At 48.6% G+C, this 17896-nt stretch overlaps 1 protein-coding gene across 5 annotated transcripts in view; it reads right to left on the reverse strand.

The window, feature by feature from the left end:
- Nucleotides 1–17896, reverse strand: part of NCOA1 (nuclear receptor coactivator 1) — a 185667-nt gene that overhangs the window by 64943 nt on the left and 102828 nt on the right. For all 5 annotated transcript variants that reach the window (XM_075497637.1, XM_075497635.1, XM_075497636.1 and 2 more), the window contains exon 3: nt 39–145. In XM_075497637.1, the coding sequence (XP_075353752.1) occupies nt 39–124 (86 nt within the window). In that variant the 5' untranslated portion in view covers nt 125–145. The remainder of the gene's footprint in view (nt 1–38; nt 146–17896) is intronic.

Consider the following 17896-nt stretch of genomic DNA (forward strand, 5'->3'; position numbering starts at 1 on the left):
AGCCGCGGCAGGGGACAGATTGGGAGCAGCGCACGTACCTCTGGGCTGTATCACAGGGCGAGCCTTTCCTCTTCCGAGAGTCGGGGTTGGCAGGGTCCGTTGAGCTGTCCCCAAGGCCACTCATGGTGGTTGACCTACTTTGCACCTGGAACCAAAGAGAGACAGGGTAAGGACAAGCTTTTTGCAGCTGCAGGAGGAGCGGTTCCTCCGTGGCAAAGCCAGAAGACATGGACCAAGTGACCTCTGAAGAGGTAACTAACCGAACACAAGTCGTTCTTATTGAATTGATGCCTCGTTTGTGAAGGAAACGGTACAAAGGGAAGACAACACGCGATCACGTTACCCTCCTTTTGGTGTCCTCCAGTCACCATTTGGCCAAGCAAGCCCTCACCACCAGCACCACCATCCTTAGATCACAGACTGAGCTCTTCCCTGCATCCCTGTAAATTTTAGCTTCTTGGCCTTACAGCATTTTAACAACTATCTAAACACAGTCTGTTTCAATGCTTTGTTTAAGTGTGTTTGATTGCTTTTGTTTTGTTTCCTTTTCCTGCAAGCTTCTCCTTCAGCCCATCTTCTGCTCCTCTGCCATCTCCCCCTGGTTCCTCTGACTCACGGCTGGCAGAGGACGCTCCACCCCTCGCATTGTGTCTGCGCTCCTGCTCCCCCACCACCTCCTTTCCCCTCAGCACATGGCCTGGGCTTTAATTAGAGCTGCAAACTGACTCATCTCTTAACGGGATGCGACACCCTCCCACACACCCCTTCCCCGCCTCCCACTGAGGCTGCCTCCCACGCATGGTCCTCCCAGCCCCAACCTTCTCCTGGCAGAGGGCTTCCCACCACAGCCGGTCCTTGGCCGGTCCCAACACTGGGCACCTCCTGGGTTCCAGCTCTCTCCAACACACGGACATTTCACCCTTATTTTTAGGATGTAATTCCAACAGATGTTGGGTAAACTAGTCCATGCTAAGGCAAACAAGAGGTCTAAGCAACCAAAGAAGGTCCAGAAGTCATGAGGACTATAACATTGCAATATCCCACAAGTTAATGCTCCTTAACAATGAAATATATATTTTTATTTAACTGAATAAAATACTATGTAAGCCTAATAAAGGCAAGAAAGCCAATTAAGGCTTCCTTCTGGATACTTCACCTTGAAGAGTGTTAAAGAGGTTTGGCCCAAGACCGTGACACTCTCCGACCCGAGAACACAGCCAGTCCCCTCTGACTGCCTAAATGGGACTAAACACATCTATAGGACAGGGTCAAACCCTCACACAACACGTTAAATCAAGGGACAGAGCTTCTCCAGAAAAGAAATCAGCTATGCACGTTGCTTCCCTGAAGCTTGCTAAAGCCATTCCGTGATTTTTCATTCAGCAACCACAATGATTCAATATTGGACAATGCCACCTTCCAAATTCTTTATTTATTTTAGAATTTTTGGAAGTGTTTATCATTGTGAGAAGATACAATCCCTGAGAAATAAAGCAACGGGATCCTGGACAAGAAGGTAGTAGTTTACAGAGTAAAAGGACTAAGTTCTGAAACTTAATTCCCTTCTTTTCTTCCATTGCTTTCTAAAAGCTGAAATTTTAACGAGGATTAAACTGCTGATGGCCTGTGATAAAACGAACCCTAGAAGGCACATCCACAGTTCCCACAGCCCAGACTCCCCCCACGTTTTGTTCAGCCTGCCCAAAAGCGCAGTGGGATGCCTTCAGTCGTCCAGCATCTCCCACCTACTGCCCAGCCCGGCACAAGGTGGCTGCTCATCAAAAGCCATCGGCACTGGCTCATCTCGTGCTCAGATAGGTGACAATTAAAGTCCAAGCAGCTTCTGAAAGTCCTCCGAGTCCCAAACCACATCTGCAGACCAGCTCCTCCTGACCTCAGAGCAGTGCAGAGGGATGGACACAGCCGTGAGCATCTCCTCTGCTCCCTGGCTGCTTGAAGACCCCAGTGTTTGTATTAAAACCCAGAAAGCCAACCCTGTCCTGGGCTGCATCACCCGCAGCGTGGCCAGCAGGGCGAGGGAGGGGATTCTGCCCCTCGACTCCGCTCTGGTCAGACCCCCCCTGCAGTGCTGCGTCCAGCTCTGGGGTCCTCAGCACAGGAAAGACACGGACCTGCTGGAGCGGGTCCAGAGGAGGCCACGGAAACGGTCAGAGGGCTGGAACCCCTCTGCTGTGAGGAAGGGCTGAGAGAGCTGGGGCTGTTCAGCCTGGAGAAGGCTCTGGGGAGACCTTATTGGGGCCTTTCAGTTCTTAAAGGGGGCTTATAAGAAAGATGGGGACAGACTTTTTAGTAGGGCCTGTAGTGATAGGACAAGGGGGAATGGTTTTAAACTAAAAGAGGGGAGATCCAGACTAGATCTAAGGAAGAAATGTTTTACGCTGAGGGTGGTGAGACACTGGCCCAGGTTGCCCAGAGAGGTGGGAGATGCCCCATCCCTGGAAATATTCAAGGTGAGGTTCGATGGGGCTCTGAGCAACCTGCTCTGGTTGAAGATGTCCCTGCTCGTGGCAGGGGGTTGGACTGGATGGCCTTTAAAGGTCCCTTCCCACCCAAACCATCCTGTGATTCTATGAAAACCAGCATTACCAGCTTCATTATCTCCTACGACTGAGGTGTCCAGGGGGGCGTTACACATTTTGGCTCCCCAGTGACCCACGTCCATGCTCAGCATTGAAAACCTCTACTCCAAAACAAGTGAAATATCTGCGCTTAACACAGTGCGACGGGGAAAGAGCCTGTCTTTCGGCAGCACGCAGGCATTTCTGCTAACGCTTGCGTCACCGGTGCTAAGGCGAACACGGTTCCTGAAATCATTTTAGCAATATCAATGCAGGCGATCGATACTGCAGGCATGAGAGCTCGTCCACCGAATTCAGAAACCCTGAGCAGATGCCAGCAAGCTAGCCATGACCACGGATCCGAGTTCATCCCCCCGTCTTTGGCATGTTTGCAAGAAGGAACGATGCCAACGCAAATATAAGGAAGGGGAAAAAAAGCAAACTCTTGAAAAATCTAGAGATTGGAAAACTAAAAAGCGCTGCATCATCTGCTCTGGGTGCGAAGGGCTCGCTGGGGTTTCAGACAAGCTTACCGGGGTTTAAACCTTCTTCTTGAAGGATTAACTTGCTCTCACCAAAACACTGAGTCTCCGTAAGTGGCGTTGCTCTGACAAGTCCTGATCTTTCCTCTCGGCAGCTGAATTAAAAGAAAAAATGAGTGGGGATATGGCAGGTAAAGTTGATCGTCCCACCGGGATGCTCCGCTGTGGGACCATGGCTTGGCAAGAGCGACCATATGCCCTAGAGAGGTGAACTAAGGACAACTTTGCAGCCTTAGCTAAAATCCTTGGCTTGAGTTAAGCCCTTGATGTAATACACTCAATGTTTCTTTTTATTGTAAAAGTAGTTTATTTTACGGCAAAACTTGCCAGGGCTGACAAGCCAAAAAATGTCATTTGGTCTAAAAATAACGGGGATGACTCGGTTCGAAAGCCCCGTTGGGTCAGGGCAAGACCAGGGGACAACGTCCCCCGCCGAGGGCAAGGGTTGGGCTGCCGGTGAAAGGCAGCCCTGCCTGCTGCTGCCTGCGCTCGGGGCCGTTTCGCCGGAAACCTGATTTCTAAACACTGGCTTCTTGTAAAAATGTTAATATTCTGCTGGCTCAGGAAAGCAAACAGAGGTAGACGAAGAAGGCAGGATGATAATGAAAACAAGGTAATTAGTTTGGGGGGGGAGGGAGGGGGGGGAGCGGTTTCCAGGCTTAATATGGGGGCTCTCTGATGCAGACCTCTGCTACACCGATTGCTCCTCTGCTGTCACAAGCCACCAAAAAAATATACTAAGGGACAGTATAAAATGCTGCCGGTGTCCCCACCGGCGCTGCTCACTCACGGGGCTCCTTGGGAGACGTTTGACCATGGCAGGGGCAAGACCTAAGCGTTGCATCAACGCAAAGAGCGTTGGCCTCTTGCCCTCCTCTGGATGCACATGGAAGAAGCCTCATCCCAAAGAGACATCACAGCATGGTGCAGACCCACTGCTCTGAAGAAACTCCGTGTCATGGCACAAACCCAAAACACAGAGTGGGGTTTTTTTCAACAACTATGGATATTATCTTTGCAACCAGCATCTTCATGCTTGGACTTGCGTGCAGCTAGTGCACAAGTCCGTGGACCCGCAGCAGCGGTGTCGATGAGCAAAGCTGCGATGTGCACCGTGTTCAGCAGCAAAGCAAGCGCCTGTGGTGCAGACCGCAGCTCCCCGGCTCTGGCGAAACAAGGGCTAAACTCAAGCCACCGGCAAGGCCAAAGGTTTGGAGCTTCTTGAAGGTGATTCTCATACCCACGTTGTTCTTGCTCCCCTGGTTCTTACCCCACTGATCTGGATATGGCACCAGTCCCTGGTCCCTCTTGTTACCAGCACCCCAATGCACCACTGCATCTGCTCACCGGAGATTAATTAGTCTCAAAGAGACTAATCAGAAGAAGAAAAAAGGAGAGGGGGGATGAATAAGAAGCACAAGCGCTGAAGTGACCTGCCCATGGCCAGGCAGGTGAAACCACCTCTGCTTTCCAACTCTACGCTCTCTCCTCTTCCATCAGTCCTGCAACGTGCCATACTGGAGTGTCTACCTGAAGAAGATGCTGCTCTTTGGGATGCTAATGAATATCGTAGCAGAGACCAGAGCCTTGACACGGAGGATGAAGCACCAGCCAACATCAATATTCCAACACAATCTTGGGGATCATGACACGAATGTAATTTCCATATTAACAAAAAGTAACAAAAAAGAAAAAAGATGTGAATTATTGAGGCCTGATGCTTCTGCCTTCCTAACAATGCCAACGGATTTCCAATAGCTTCCCAAAGACATCCATCGCTACCTCCAGCAGACACAAATAGCCCGAGTGATTTGCACTGACAGCACAGAAGACAGAGCTGGCCACCGAATACTTGATTCTAACAAAACTGCCTATTTCTAAAATGTATTTCCCACATTTTGGATGAATTTGACCCAAAAAACTGCTCTACAAAATAACACTAACATCTGTTGGAGAGAGACACAATTAGTCGGCTGGTTTTAAGAAAACAACAATGTTGGAAAAGTCCCTCATATTACAGCTATTTATCATGAAAATATAACCCGTCTGTGCGTACGCAGTCTCAAGTAGAGGTGATTAAGAGCGTACTTGGGGTGTCGCAAGGACACGTTTATATTGTTCCCCTCACCAGTTCATCATCAGCTGCTCCTCTCATCGCTGGGGTCAGAACAAGCCTTAATTTTTAGTTTTTTTTAAACTTGTGCAGATTACAGAAGAAACGCTGAAGCTGTGATGTGGATAGAGAAGAGACAACGGGTGAGAAAGAGTGAGTCACTTGCCAACCTACTGCATGGGGTGTTAGCTTTGAGGTGGGTTTTTTTTAAAAGAACTTTTTCTGACCTCATCCCCAATAAAAAAAGAAGAGACATGTAAAGTCCCGATTAAACGTTGGTTTTTTGGTGGCTGAAGTTGTCAAAAACAAATGTCACATCTGTTTTGTGCAACAGTCCTTGGGGAGGGGGGATGGAAATCCCTGTATCCATATGGCATCGCTCCAGCCTGCAGAGACGTCTGCCTTCCAACTAAATCCTCTTTTCTTGGTACCTTACCCCAATTTCCCTGCTTCGTTTCCTCCTGCCTCTCACCTAGCCTGCGAGCCCTCCATCTTCTGCCTGAGCCTGGCAGAGATGCTGCCAGATGGACCCTCTGGCTCTGGGACATCCAACTCGGGAAGCATGAGCGACTGGGTTTCTCTTGGTTCCCATTACTCGTCCTGGCCTGAACATCCCCTCTCGACACCAAGCAATGCTTCCATCGTACTGTAATAATGATGATGCTCGAGTCAAGGCTGGATGGGACATGCTCAAGGTCACCAGGAGGGCTTGCAGCAACCCTACCTTGAGCCCACATCTCCGTGGTCATTAGGGCTGTAAGAGGAGGGAGCTGATGAATAAAGATTTACTTTCACTGGCCTCAGGGAGGGGAAACTAGAGGTGAAGGCAGCGGGGAGATCCACCCTGCCTGATCTCGCATCGCCTCTTCAAGCAGAGCCCATGGCGTTGGGAGGAGGATGAATTCAGGGAGGGAGCAGCATGCTCCGATGTCCTCCGCGTCCGTCCAGCCTGGAGGGCCGGTGTTTGCTTTCCTTCCTAGGAGATAGGCGGGATGTGCAGAAATCTTAATTATCGCCAGCTCTGCGGAGGCAGCAGGCTAATAAAAGCTGTCAGCTCGGGGACGCGGTGGAGCGAAAGCCCATCGTCTCAATTCCCTGCATCTGCACCCACCTGCCAGCCCTGCAGGGCAGGGGACAGGGAGGACGTGTGAGATGCCTACACCCTTCAGGAGAGGCTTTCCACTGCCACCAGCATGGAGGAGAAAGGACCACGGCAGGTCGGGTGGCCCCAGGCAGGTCATTTCTATACCCCACTCCCACTATGCCATGAGGGAGATAAAAAGTTTAAACATCACTGATGCAATGCAGGTTAAAAGCCACCGATCAAAAACTCGACTGATGTGGAAGAGATTAACATTATGAAAGATTTAACATTTTGACAGCTAAAAATGTTTCTGAAGATGAATTTCACTTCTCTGCCTCATTATTCCCATCCCTCGGGGGACTGCGGCGGGGGGACGTGGTCTCGTCCCAGGTCACAGAGGGAAGCAGAGGCACAAACCAAAGTCTTGCGGGTCCAGAGCCTCCCGCAGCACGGACGGCAGCTGCAGCCCGGGAGCACGGCACCAGCGCTCCCAGCAAGGGGGACCTGCAGAGGTCTGGATTTTGGGGATGTGACGCAGGAAATAAAAAGTCAGAGTTTAATTTAATTTCTTCCGACCTGTTTACTGGGTCAGACACCATCAACGCACACAGTTTTTTCTTTTTTACACTAGGATGGAAAACTCCTGACTATCAAGCAAGCAGCTCCCCGAGTGCTGGCAAACCCTGGGAATTAATTGACTTAGTATCTCCAAAGTGCTCTGAATCCTCTCGCAAAGGGCACCCTGGACGTGCAAAGCCCCGGCACGCAGCGAGCACCCCAGCCATGCATCACCCAACAGCGGTCCACAACCAGGTACCAAACCTCCCAGGAGCTCTTTGCTCTTCAGGACCAAACAAGGAGATGGGGGCAGAGCTGAAGGTCTCTTCCCACCTTGTAGACCCCGGTGGGTTTGCTCCCTGTCCCTAACAGTGAAACCCAACGCATCCCAGTGGAAGGTTGAACTCCTGGTACCAAACCCATCCCGCGTTCACCGCTGCAGGAGGTTTTACAGAAGATGAGGTAGGACATGCCAACCGGCTGGTGGGCCCATGGGGAATAAGAGTAGCACATGGCTTCACAACCACCCATGGTGGCCATGGTGGGCCAGCCAGCACCAAGAATCAAGTCCTTCACCCGCAGGTCCTACAGATCTGTGTCCTCTGCAGAGCAGCCATGGGAAGGAGTGAACCTCGTACTAATGGCATAGAGCAACAGGATACTAATCCCACCTTCCAGGGCCCCATTATTCTTGTAATTTTAATTCTGAGCACCAGAAACTGCTCCATACTGCACAACGGAGAAGACGAGCTTTGCTCTCCAAATCCAGGCTTCTCTATCACCTTCTGCCCCCAAGAAATCGTTTGCTTTGGAAAGGTAACATGGGCCGTACAACCCATAAAATCAAACCTATTCAGCCAAAGGGAATTTTGCATACAGCAACAAAAATACACGCATCCAAGTGAATTCCTTAAGGATGAAAGCAGAGGCCAGCCGCACGCCAGCTCTGCAAGTGCTTGCTCTCTACATGATCCCTAGAAAACACACAAAAAAAGGGAAAGAGGTTTTATAAATCAATGTCCTGCGGACTAAGTATCATCCTTAGAGAGGGGACGGTCCAAAGAGAAGGTGTGAATTTTAATACGCCCATCATCTCTAACATTTTTGCAACTCACAGACCCACAGCAGTCATCCCCCTTTAGCCCGGGGATAATTCCAGCAGCCAATTTGTTTTACAAATGAATGGGAAAATATGGGAAAGGGCTTTGCCTTAGCACGATGAAAATGAATAATCCAGCTGTGGGAAATCAATATTTGATGCCTAAGGAGACCTCTGAAAATCCACAACGCCACTCTGTTATTTTCCCAAGCTCTCTTTAAAACTCACCTCAGCTAAAATACACCAGACAGGAGATAACTGATGTGCTGCTTATTACACTAATTGCAATCATCTCCTTGTTACCTGGTGCTCACCCACATCTGTTTGTCGTAGCCATCTGTTGTCTGTCTTAATTAGATCATGCACTCGGAGGGGTAGGGACTGTCACAGCACGTGATTTTCTAACCCCCCGGCATCCCACTTGTGTCCGAGCATCTCCATGCTACCACTGTGAATCCTCTCGCATGGCCAAGTACAAAGAAGACAACTAGAAAATAGGAAGCCAAAAAGAAACCCACCTCAAAAATAAAGCAAATAAGCTCGGTAAGAATCACGCTGCACCACGGAGGGTTTTCAGGAGTTAATGACCACCCACAGACCTGTCCTAACTTTCTAGGATTTACCTTCTGAGCTGCTCTAGGGTTGTTTGGAAGAACGACGGGGCACTAAATCAAACCAAAACCAATTGTGGGGAAAAGATGAAAACAAGGAAAGTAAACTCTTCCTTCTTCTACATTACAAAAAATACAGGAAAATGAAAAAGGATGACTCACTTTGCGCTGCCATCCTTGATGCTGCTGCCCCCAGGGTGAGGGGGACGGAGCCCACCAGCTCCAGCAAAACCTTCAGAAGGTGCCGTCTTGCACCTCATCTCCCCGCATTAATTTCTGGAGCACTGAAATGCTGCTGCTGAATTATTAGCAACTTTTGAGCATCAGTCCAAGAGCTTCCTGCTAAAACACCCTGTTCTATAGGTTCTTCTACGCCTTCCCCAGCAGGTGGCTGCTCAGAAGACAATTCCCGAGTCAAGAGATCAGCAGTGACTGTTGCTACGTATGATGACGTTGAAGCACCTAACTTTTTTTTTTAAAAAGAACCAGAAACGAGCACAAGCGCCTCACCAGACACTGGCATCTGAAATGATAGCATGAAGAAAGGTTTCTAACAGCAATCTAAATTTCAGTATTATCGAGTTTCTGCTCACGTTGCTTGCTCTGAACAGCGCTGCTGGTAAAACTCATCTGTGAGTTGCTTTGATACTTGTTCATCCCCTTCTCCTGAAGTTGTCCCTGACTGAGCCATGGCTGCATTCCCCAGCACCTGATAGGAGCTGGGGTGGGACCATGCTGCTGCGGTGGCACTACCCACGTCCCCAGGCAGGACACCCGTGGTGTGACTACCTGGTGTCCTCGCTATCTGAACTCAGCTCCATCTTCAAGTGCTCAGGATGGGGAAATCCTGAGCCTCACCGCACTCCTGAGGCTCAGCAGATTGAGCTACGAGCAAGCAGGGGATGAAATTTTGCTGCTGAGGTTCCTCTCGACCAGAAGCCATCTCCTTTCCAAGAGCTGGGTCAATACAGGCACCCACTTGGTCCCAGCCGGGGCTCATTCCCTCTCCATTTCAACCCTCCTGCCGAGATCCTAGACAAAACCAAGCCTGAATTCATGTCAGCAGCACATTGAGAGACAGATGCCTCAGTGCTAAGTAAGATGGGACCCAACAACTATTTTCAGTCTGCATGGGTCATAACTCTATCAGCTGAGTTACTCCACCACCACCACCTGCTACACCCATGGGAAAAGTCCATTTAAAAGGATGACAATGCATCATTTTCGCTTGAAAATTACTCCGATCAGGTATTTTAAACCCATGTAAAGATCTCCGAGTATTAAACCCGCTTTGGTTTTAATCCTCATTAAAAGCCCAATAGAAATTCAAATTTCTTCTTACACCAGCTGTTTTCCCAAAGCGCGCCAACTGCCTTATTACCGGGCTGCTCACGAATGTCAGCACGTACTCCGCGAGCGTTTGCATCCATATATTTCTGCATATCCAAAAACCAGAAGAAAGGCATTCAACCATTACTGTTAGCAGACACGGAGCCATCCACAGGAGGGGAAAACCAAACCCACGTGGGTTGAACAAGAACCATCAGCCAGGTGATGGGCTGGTTGCAGTCATTTCTACAGTGGTGGATGCAGTGAGGTTTAAGTCTCTCCTTAAGATCTGGGCTTAAGTGCCATCCTGCTTGGATTTTTCATTTTTCATTTCAGGACAAGGGCTGACAGCCCCACCAGATCTCCCCAAGGGTGCATCACGCATGGTTAATATTTTTGGAGGCAGCAAGGCTGGTAGCAAGGTGAAATAAATGAATGTACGGCGTCGGAGAGAAACAGCAGCGATGCAAGAAACCCTCTGAAAAGGTGAGTCAAGGTTCGGTGTATTTAATTTTAATAATAAATATTAATTTTTCTCGTTGCCCACCTCCTTTTAGGGCCACTGAGTAGCCTACGATGAGCAAGAGGGAGGGAAATTTAACTGGTGGATGGTAAAAATGGCATTGCTCTGCTTAAAAATACACGGGAGCAAGGACTCGTGGTGGGCTCCCACACGGGGGTCGTCCCTTGCATGCTACAACAGCTCTATCCCATCCCTATGGCAAAGGATGCTCTTCTCTACATTGCAAGCAGGAATTCTGCTCTTTCAATGCAAAAAAAAAAAATTTTTTTGCCATTGCTTTGCACTAATAATGGCAATATGTTGCAAACACAAAATGAGGTGAACCCAGAAATGTAACTGCAATTTAGTTGCCATCCTTGAGCAGTCTTCCTCGCGGAGCCGCTCGTGTCTCAACGCCAACAAGCATCGCTTGGCAATGTTTACAGCAGAGATAAGATAGAAAACAGAATTGCAAGAAGCATAACCTTTTCTCCCCAGTAACTGATAGGAAAAGTGGGTTAATTTATACAGCTTCTGAAAGGGAAAAATAAGGCTAATTCCCTCGCAGTCACAGAACATTACACACTTAGTTTCATATTACGCTCGTGAATTACACGTTGTAATTACACAATTTTCTCTATGGGGAGAAGAAAGTATTTGGCAGAACATACAAATACATCAGGTTCTCATGTAGCACAAATTAAACTGCGGCACAAGCACATGTGGCTTCATAAAAATCACCGTAACTCGCAAGCAGCAAAGGCACCGGCACATCCTACGTCAGACTATGGCATGGAAACCCCGTCAGCAGAGACGGCACTCGGCTGCCGGCAAGGCCACGGCTTTCCCCGGCAAAGCCAGCCCCAACGCCTTTGACCAGAAGGCAGGGAGCAGGATGGAGTGGGGAAAAACCCCTTTTCAGGAGTGGCGTGGGGGTCCGTACTCCGCGTGAGCCTGCTGTAACCATGTCGTGTTGGTTATGGACTTGCTGTAAGGCGGATGCTGGGCTACAGGTCCTTTCTCTCCAAAATCTGCAGCATTTATTTATCTATATATACACGCACACCCCTAATTTTGTTATTACATGTTTCTGTACTTGCATAATATCTTGGATACCTCAAATGCGTGGATTAAAGAACAAACCCGGAGCACTGGCCTGCAGCCCCAGCGCAAATACTCCAGCGGCCCAGTGAGAGCTACCATAATGCCGGTGATGGACATCCAGCAACCCCATCTTCCAGATGTGCATCCAAACCACACGTTTCAGGGGAGGTACGGTGTGAAACAGCAGCCCTGACAGCTCCCAAACAGCCACACAACTCCACGCTTTTTGAGCACAAGGCGTATTTAATTATCATTTACACTGCAGTGAGGCTAACTAAAATATCTCCTTAAAATCCAGCAATTGATGCCCATCGTGCCTGCCTTTATTCTGGGTCAGCTCCAGTTGACCCAAAACCCACAGATATTTGCCAATGGCAGAGGAACCCCACTGGGGGGAAGCTCCCGGATTAAGCTGTACCTTCATGTTTGAGCAAGAAGCTTGAGCAAACTCAAGAGCCCTGGTGGATCAGACAAAAAGGAAGACACCATACGCTGACTCAAGATAAAATACATCCATTGACCAAAAATGCCAAGAAGCTGAATTGGTGGGAGGGCTGAGACCTCGGATCTAATGACTAAGCTTGTAACCATGCTTTGAAGACATCTAAAAGAGGGCTATTGCACCAGCAGAAGTTATGGCCAGTTTTTCTTCTTCTTCCCCTTTTTCTTTTGCTCCTTCTTGCCTTATTTTGTTTACTCACATCTGTCCTGCTTTTAGTCAAGCACTTTGGACTACTTATGCTTTCTCCTGCATGATCCCACCACCAGCAGTATCTGCAGGTGCTTCTGGCACTATCTGACAAAAGTCACTACCAGCGGCAGGACAGACGGCCCGCTGCTTCTCCCACCACCACCTGAGACCTCTGGTTTCCACTATCCACCTCTGGTCTGCTTCTTCTAAGCCCTCCATAGGACTTCTGGCACTCACACTACTGTGTAGGTTTATTTTATTCTCTCGAGCTCTCCAGCTTCAATTTGTCTGAGAGAGGAAAGCCAAAATGTTGAGGATCACCAACGGGAGCAGTGAAACTGTGAAAAGACTTAAGTGGGCGGAGAAGGAGAGATGACAGAAGAAACCCTCAATAATAGTCTTCACTGGGAAAGGAAAAGGCAAGGCAGCAAGGTCAAATGAGCCAGAGCGAGATATAATCCTGAGAAGAGCTGACATCCATTCATCTTAGTGGGATGTGATTTTTTCATACAATGATAGAACGGTTTGGGTTGGAAAAGACCTTTAAAGATCATCTAGTCCAACCCCCTGCCATGGGCAAGGACATCTTTCACTAGATCAGGTTGCTCAAAGCCCCATCCAACCTGACCTTGAACATTTCCAGTGACGGGGCATCACCATTTTCCACCAACAGCGCAACTCAGAGGAGAATGATGGTCCGGAGAAGCTCTCACTGCTGTTACCTCTGCATGGCCCTACTGAGCTCAACAGCCATGGGCTGTAGCTAGAGCAAGGAAGGGTCAAATCAAGACATCTAACGCCGAGAACGTGAGTCACACCAAGAAGCAGCAGCAACCGTCCCAAAGAGACGTTGCAATACCCTCTCCAACTGGCCAAGCCTGAAGATGGTATACTGTTTTCTGGTGCCGTCTACTGTCATCTCGCACAGGGACAAGGTCAAACCGCCGAGGCAGGTCCAACAGGAGGCTGAAAAACCCCAGGAGACCCTTCAGGCTTGTGCACAGGCACACTAACACCCTGGCTGCAGGAACCCCAACATCTCCAAGCTCTCACGAAAAGCAAGAGTCAGAGGAAAGCCTTTCCGGCGTTGTCTCCAAAATGACATTTTATCTGCTGGAGAGAATTTTCCACTTACCAAAACAAAGCACTGCATTATAGAGCTCGTTTGAAAAGATTGCCACGGTTTCCCTGCAAATAAATTAATCAATTTTATTAGACTTGATGCTAAATTCCTGACTGATGGCTCCCCTTCTGAAGATGCAAGCTGCCGGCTGGCTGCTGTGGATGAAGTCTGGAAGGTGACAGCTCAAAGAGCGAGCATAACACAAAGCTAACCGAGATTCAACCAGCACACCAAAAATAAAAAATATGGAAGAATGTATTTTTAACCCCTTGATCACTACCTTGTTATAATTCTAGTCAGATTGCCCGCTCTCTAATTATCTGAGGATTAACAAAAGAGGCAGGGATATCATCCTGGTTTAACCACCCATGGTAAAGTGTTGGCCGTCACCGGGATTTTGTTAAAGGATAAAAATGCACATTTTTTTCTAACCATAGAATTAAAAATAAATAAATAAATGGCCTGACTGCTGAAGACGAAGCTTTAGAAAATCTTAAGGTAAAATGTCTACGTTGGACAGCATGCCTCCATCTGGACTTACAGTAACCATCTGCTTCCTGAAAGTCCTTACCTGCTACCCACATTGGAGGTGTACCCCAAAGACTTCTGAGCCCAACTCTTCACCCCAATACCACCCATCAACACCCTTCTGTTACCACACAGACACCCAGGAACCTAACAGAAGGGACCAAAGAAGGTGTGGAGGTGTACAACCCCCTGGACTGGGTGTAGAGCAGGGACAGAGCTGTCAACCAGAGCTCCCTCCAACCTGGAGGATGCCTCCGGAGCACTGGGAACAGGACATCACTCCCACTGGGATGCTGCAAGGGCACTGGTTTAACTTTATTTCCTTTTTCCAGTTACAGACTGAGCAAAACTTGGGGGTGAATTATGCTCAGGTTAATTTTTTTGAGCAATATCTAGATCCAGTGTTGGGTAAGGGCAATCATTAACGTTTGCCAGAGATACAGACCACCACACAGAGTGTTTAGGCGAGGGCAGGAGGCTCTGATGGGACTCCCTCCCAACCTCTCCCTCCCATGGCAAATGTTAACCCCTGACTGCGTGATGAGCAGGAACCCGGGCATGGTAGCCACCGCCAAATGGCAGTGCCCACCACGCCACCATTCATGCCCTTCGTCAACAGGGAGCAGGGGTGATGGTGACCCCATCCACACATCCATGTTCTTCCCCATAGAGGGGCCCATGACGCAATTATTGCAGAATTTAAAGACAATTATTGCAGCCCCCTAGCATTTTGGTGGCCAATCGAGCAGATTTCCTTCCACCGCACGCTTTCTGCTCCCCAACAGTTAATAGCAACAGGACCTAGCATTGCACTAGACGGTAGATGTCAGCCCAGAGAGACAACAAGCAGGTGTGGAGGAAGCATGCAGGGCTGTGACTGCCACCAGCGCTGCGGCGGCAGCGAAGGTCCCCCCTGGGGGACAGTCACAGCTGCCATCTCCCGAGCAGCTGCAGGAAGCCCGTGCACGCTCTTGGAAAAACCCAAAGCGAGATGCATTGCACCAAGGGTTAGGGCAGCCAGGCAGCCACCCTGCCTGCTGAGCCAGGCAGCCGCTCTGCCTCTTCCAGCGTGATCTCCAACAGGGTCATGGGACCCCTGCCTTGCAGCAAGAAGCCTTTTGAGATGCTGCACAGGGTTGCAGGTTGCTGTTTTGCAGGGGGAATTATTGCAATACACTTGGAGAACCATCTCAAATACACAGACCCCAGCCATTGTAGCGATAGGTCAAGGGGGAATGGTTTTAAACTAAGAGAGGGGAGATTCAGACTAGAGATAAGGCAGAAATGTTTTATGCTGAGGGTGGTGAGACACTGGCCCAGGTTGCCCCGAGAGGTGGTGGATGCCCCGTCCCTGGAAACATTCCAGGTCAGGTTGGCCGGGGCTCTGAGCAACCTGCTCTGGTTGAAGATGTCCCTGCTCGTGGCAGGGGGTTGGACTGGATGGCCTTTAACGGTCCCCTCCCACCCACACCGTTCTGTGACTCTGTGATTCTATGATTCATTAGGTGGATCTGATTATTTCCCCATGTTATCAGGTATACATGGCACTCCATGGATTTTACTTCCAAATTCCTCAGCAGCTCCAAGTAACCATGAAGGCACTTCCACACGCTGCAACCTGGAAACCCAAACAATGCTGTTTCTCTTATTAAAAACGGTTCCTTAATTTTACAGCTTCCCCCAGAGCGCGGGATGCTGCAAAACATCCATCCCCACTACGCTTCCGTGACCACTGTGTTGCCTACAAGCCCAGAGCTTGGATCTTCAGCCCAGCTCCAGGACACAACCCAAATCTTCTCCGACCAGCACGTCCCAACTATTTAAACAAGTTACTAATTGCTGTTCTGAAAGGCATTTTTTGCCCAGTGCATTTCAAAGACTTGAGAAGACGCAAACCTCTAGTCTGCTCTTTCAAAAGGTCCTACCAACGCTCGCAGGGATGGGGATGTGGTGCCAGAAGCAGGTTTTGCTCACCAGGACGTTAGGATCAACCATTAATTTAGCCCTGACCAAAGCAAACAATCTATCAAAGCAAGCGAGTGCTTCACCTTCACAATTAATGTCCTACCCTCACGTAACCAACCGTATCAGCAAGATGAGCTAAGTGCTGTGCTGCAGCTTTTTAAACAGAGAAGGAAAGCCATTAGTAAGACAGAATAAAAAAACCCCACTGAACTGGGTTTCTTTTCTGCCAAAAGTAAATCTTTTGAAAGGTTGTAGAGGGAGATATTAAAAAAATAAAACCGCATAAAAAGAAAAATGCAACTTAAAAAATAAAGCGTTATCAGCCTCTTCCAAATTAATCCAAACCCTTATGAATTCCGCTGAAGATCTACGCAGAGAAATTCCTCAATAATTGGATTATTGCTGTTAAAGAAACACCCTCAAGCTGCCGCCAGCTCCGTCCTTATCCTCTACCCAAATTTACATGATGCACAACAGAAGCGGCACATCTGCCTTTCCTCTGCGTAGATTTTAGAGCTACACAAGACCATTTGTGTCCAGAAGATCTCAACCAGCTTCTGAACCACAGCTGGTGCCTGAGCCAGGGCAGCGACGCCTTCTCACCTGCTTGTAGAAGCTGGGATGGGGTCACCATCATTCTCACAAGGATGAAGGAAAGTTTCCAGTCTCTAGGATACATCCCGTAGGATTTTGCTGCCAAAGGGGATGAAGACTGATGCTGCCTGCTGAGGACCTTACTCTACTCAAGGAACGCGGCTGCATCCTTGATATTTCCTCAGCGCCTGCGGTGGGGTGGGGTTTTCAAAATGTATAAAAAATAAGCAACATATCATGCCAGATCTCGCCCTCGGGCAGATGATAACTCCGCGGTCCCAACACGAGTTCTTCCACCAACCAGAGAAGGTTTGCAGAGGACCTGCTAGATCATTCAGCGGCGTGGGGGAGAGGTAGCTGATGGTGCTCACAGGATATCTGCTAAGCCTTTCCCTATTTATTATCTTAATTAGGAATCAGACAGCTATTGAAATTTGCGTACAATACAAGATTTGGAAGAGATATAACCATCACTGAGACTAAAAACGGATTATGAAAGCATCCCAGAGAGTTGAAAAATAAGGGCAAGAAACAAAATGAAACTCGGTCAAACTCAACTTTAATCAATAGCCACGGGGAAATAGCCTCTGCTGCAGGGAGACGTGGCTCCTACTGCCATTTACTGGGCTGGGGTGGTGTTACGAGTTTTTTTTTTTCAAATACTGAGCAGTAGTCAGATAATACCGAGCAAGATAATGGATGGGAACTTACGCAAAACACAGCAATGACATAGCAGCGCTCATGGATATTTGGACACGGTCAGCAGAGCATGGAGAATGAAGGGTTCGGGTTTTTAGAGGCGTTGGTAGCTAACTATGCATAATTAGCTAAGCAAACAGAGGATTATGCACAGCTGAGATCACCTTCTCAGCAGACGGATAGCCACAATTGGTCCTAAAAGAGCAGCGTGAATGACAAAGCGATTAAAGGGATTTATAAGAAAAAGATTAAAACAACAAAGTGGGTATAGTTTGACCAAACCCCAGTGAAAAGGAGAAGCTGCCTGAACTCAGCAGGTCTGGATTGCATATGACATCCCGCCAGCTGCGCGGTCCCTATGTGATCCATACGCTGGATGCAAAGGGAGGGGATTTTCAAACTGAGACGACCCAGGTTGATGATCTCGATGATCTTAAAGGTCTCTTCCAACCTATACGATTCTGTGATTCTGTTTTGGATGAGGTGCTTAGGGACATGGTGTAGTGGTGGTCTTGGTAGCGTTAGGTTTATGGTTGGATGCGATGATCTTAAAGGTCTTTTCCAAACTATACGATTCTGTGATTCTGTGATTCTATGAGTCTTGACCATGGAAGAGCAACATTACCAAGGAGCTTCCCAAGGAGGATGGCAGAAAAGGTACAGGAATTATTTAGACTAATTAGAGCGGAATCTGTCTTTGGGAAGAAGACTAAAGTAGGTAACAAAAGGTTTATTTTTATTTTCATTAAAGTGGCTGCAGAGTAGTTTGCTTCAG

Source organism: Mycteria americana, chromosome 3, assembly GCF_035582795.1.
Source record: "Mycteria americana isolate JAX WOST 10 ecotype Jacksonville Zoo and Gardens chromosome 3, USCA_MyAme_1.0, whole genome shotgun sequence".
NCBI classification, from domain to species: Eukaryota; Metazoa; Chordata; class Aves; order Ciconiiformes; family Ciconiidae; genus Mycteria; species Mycteria americana.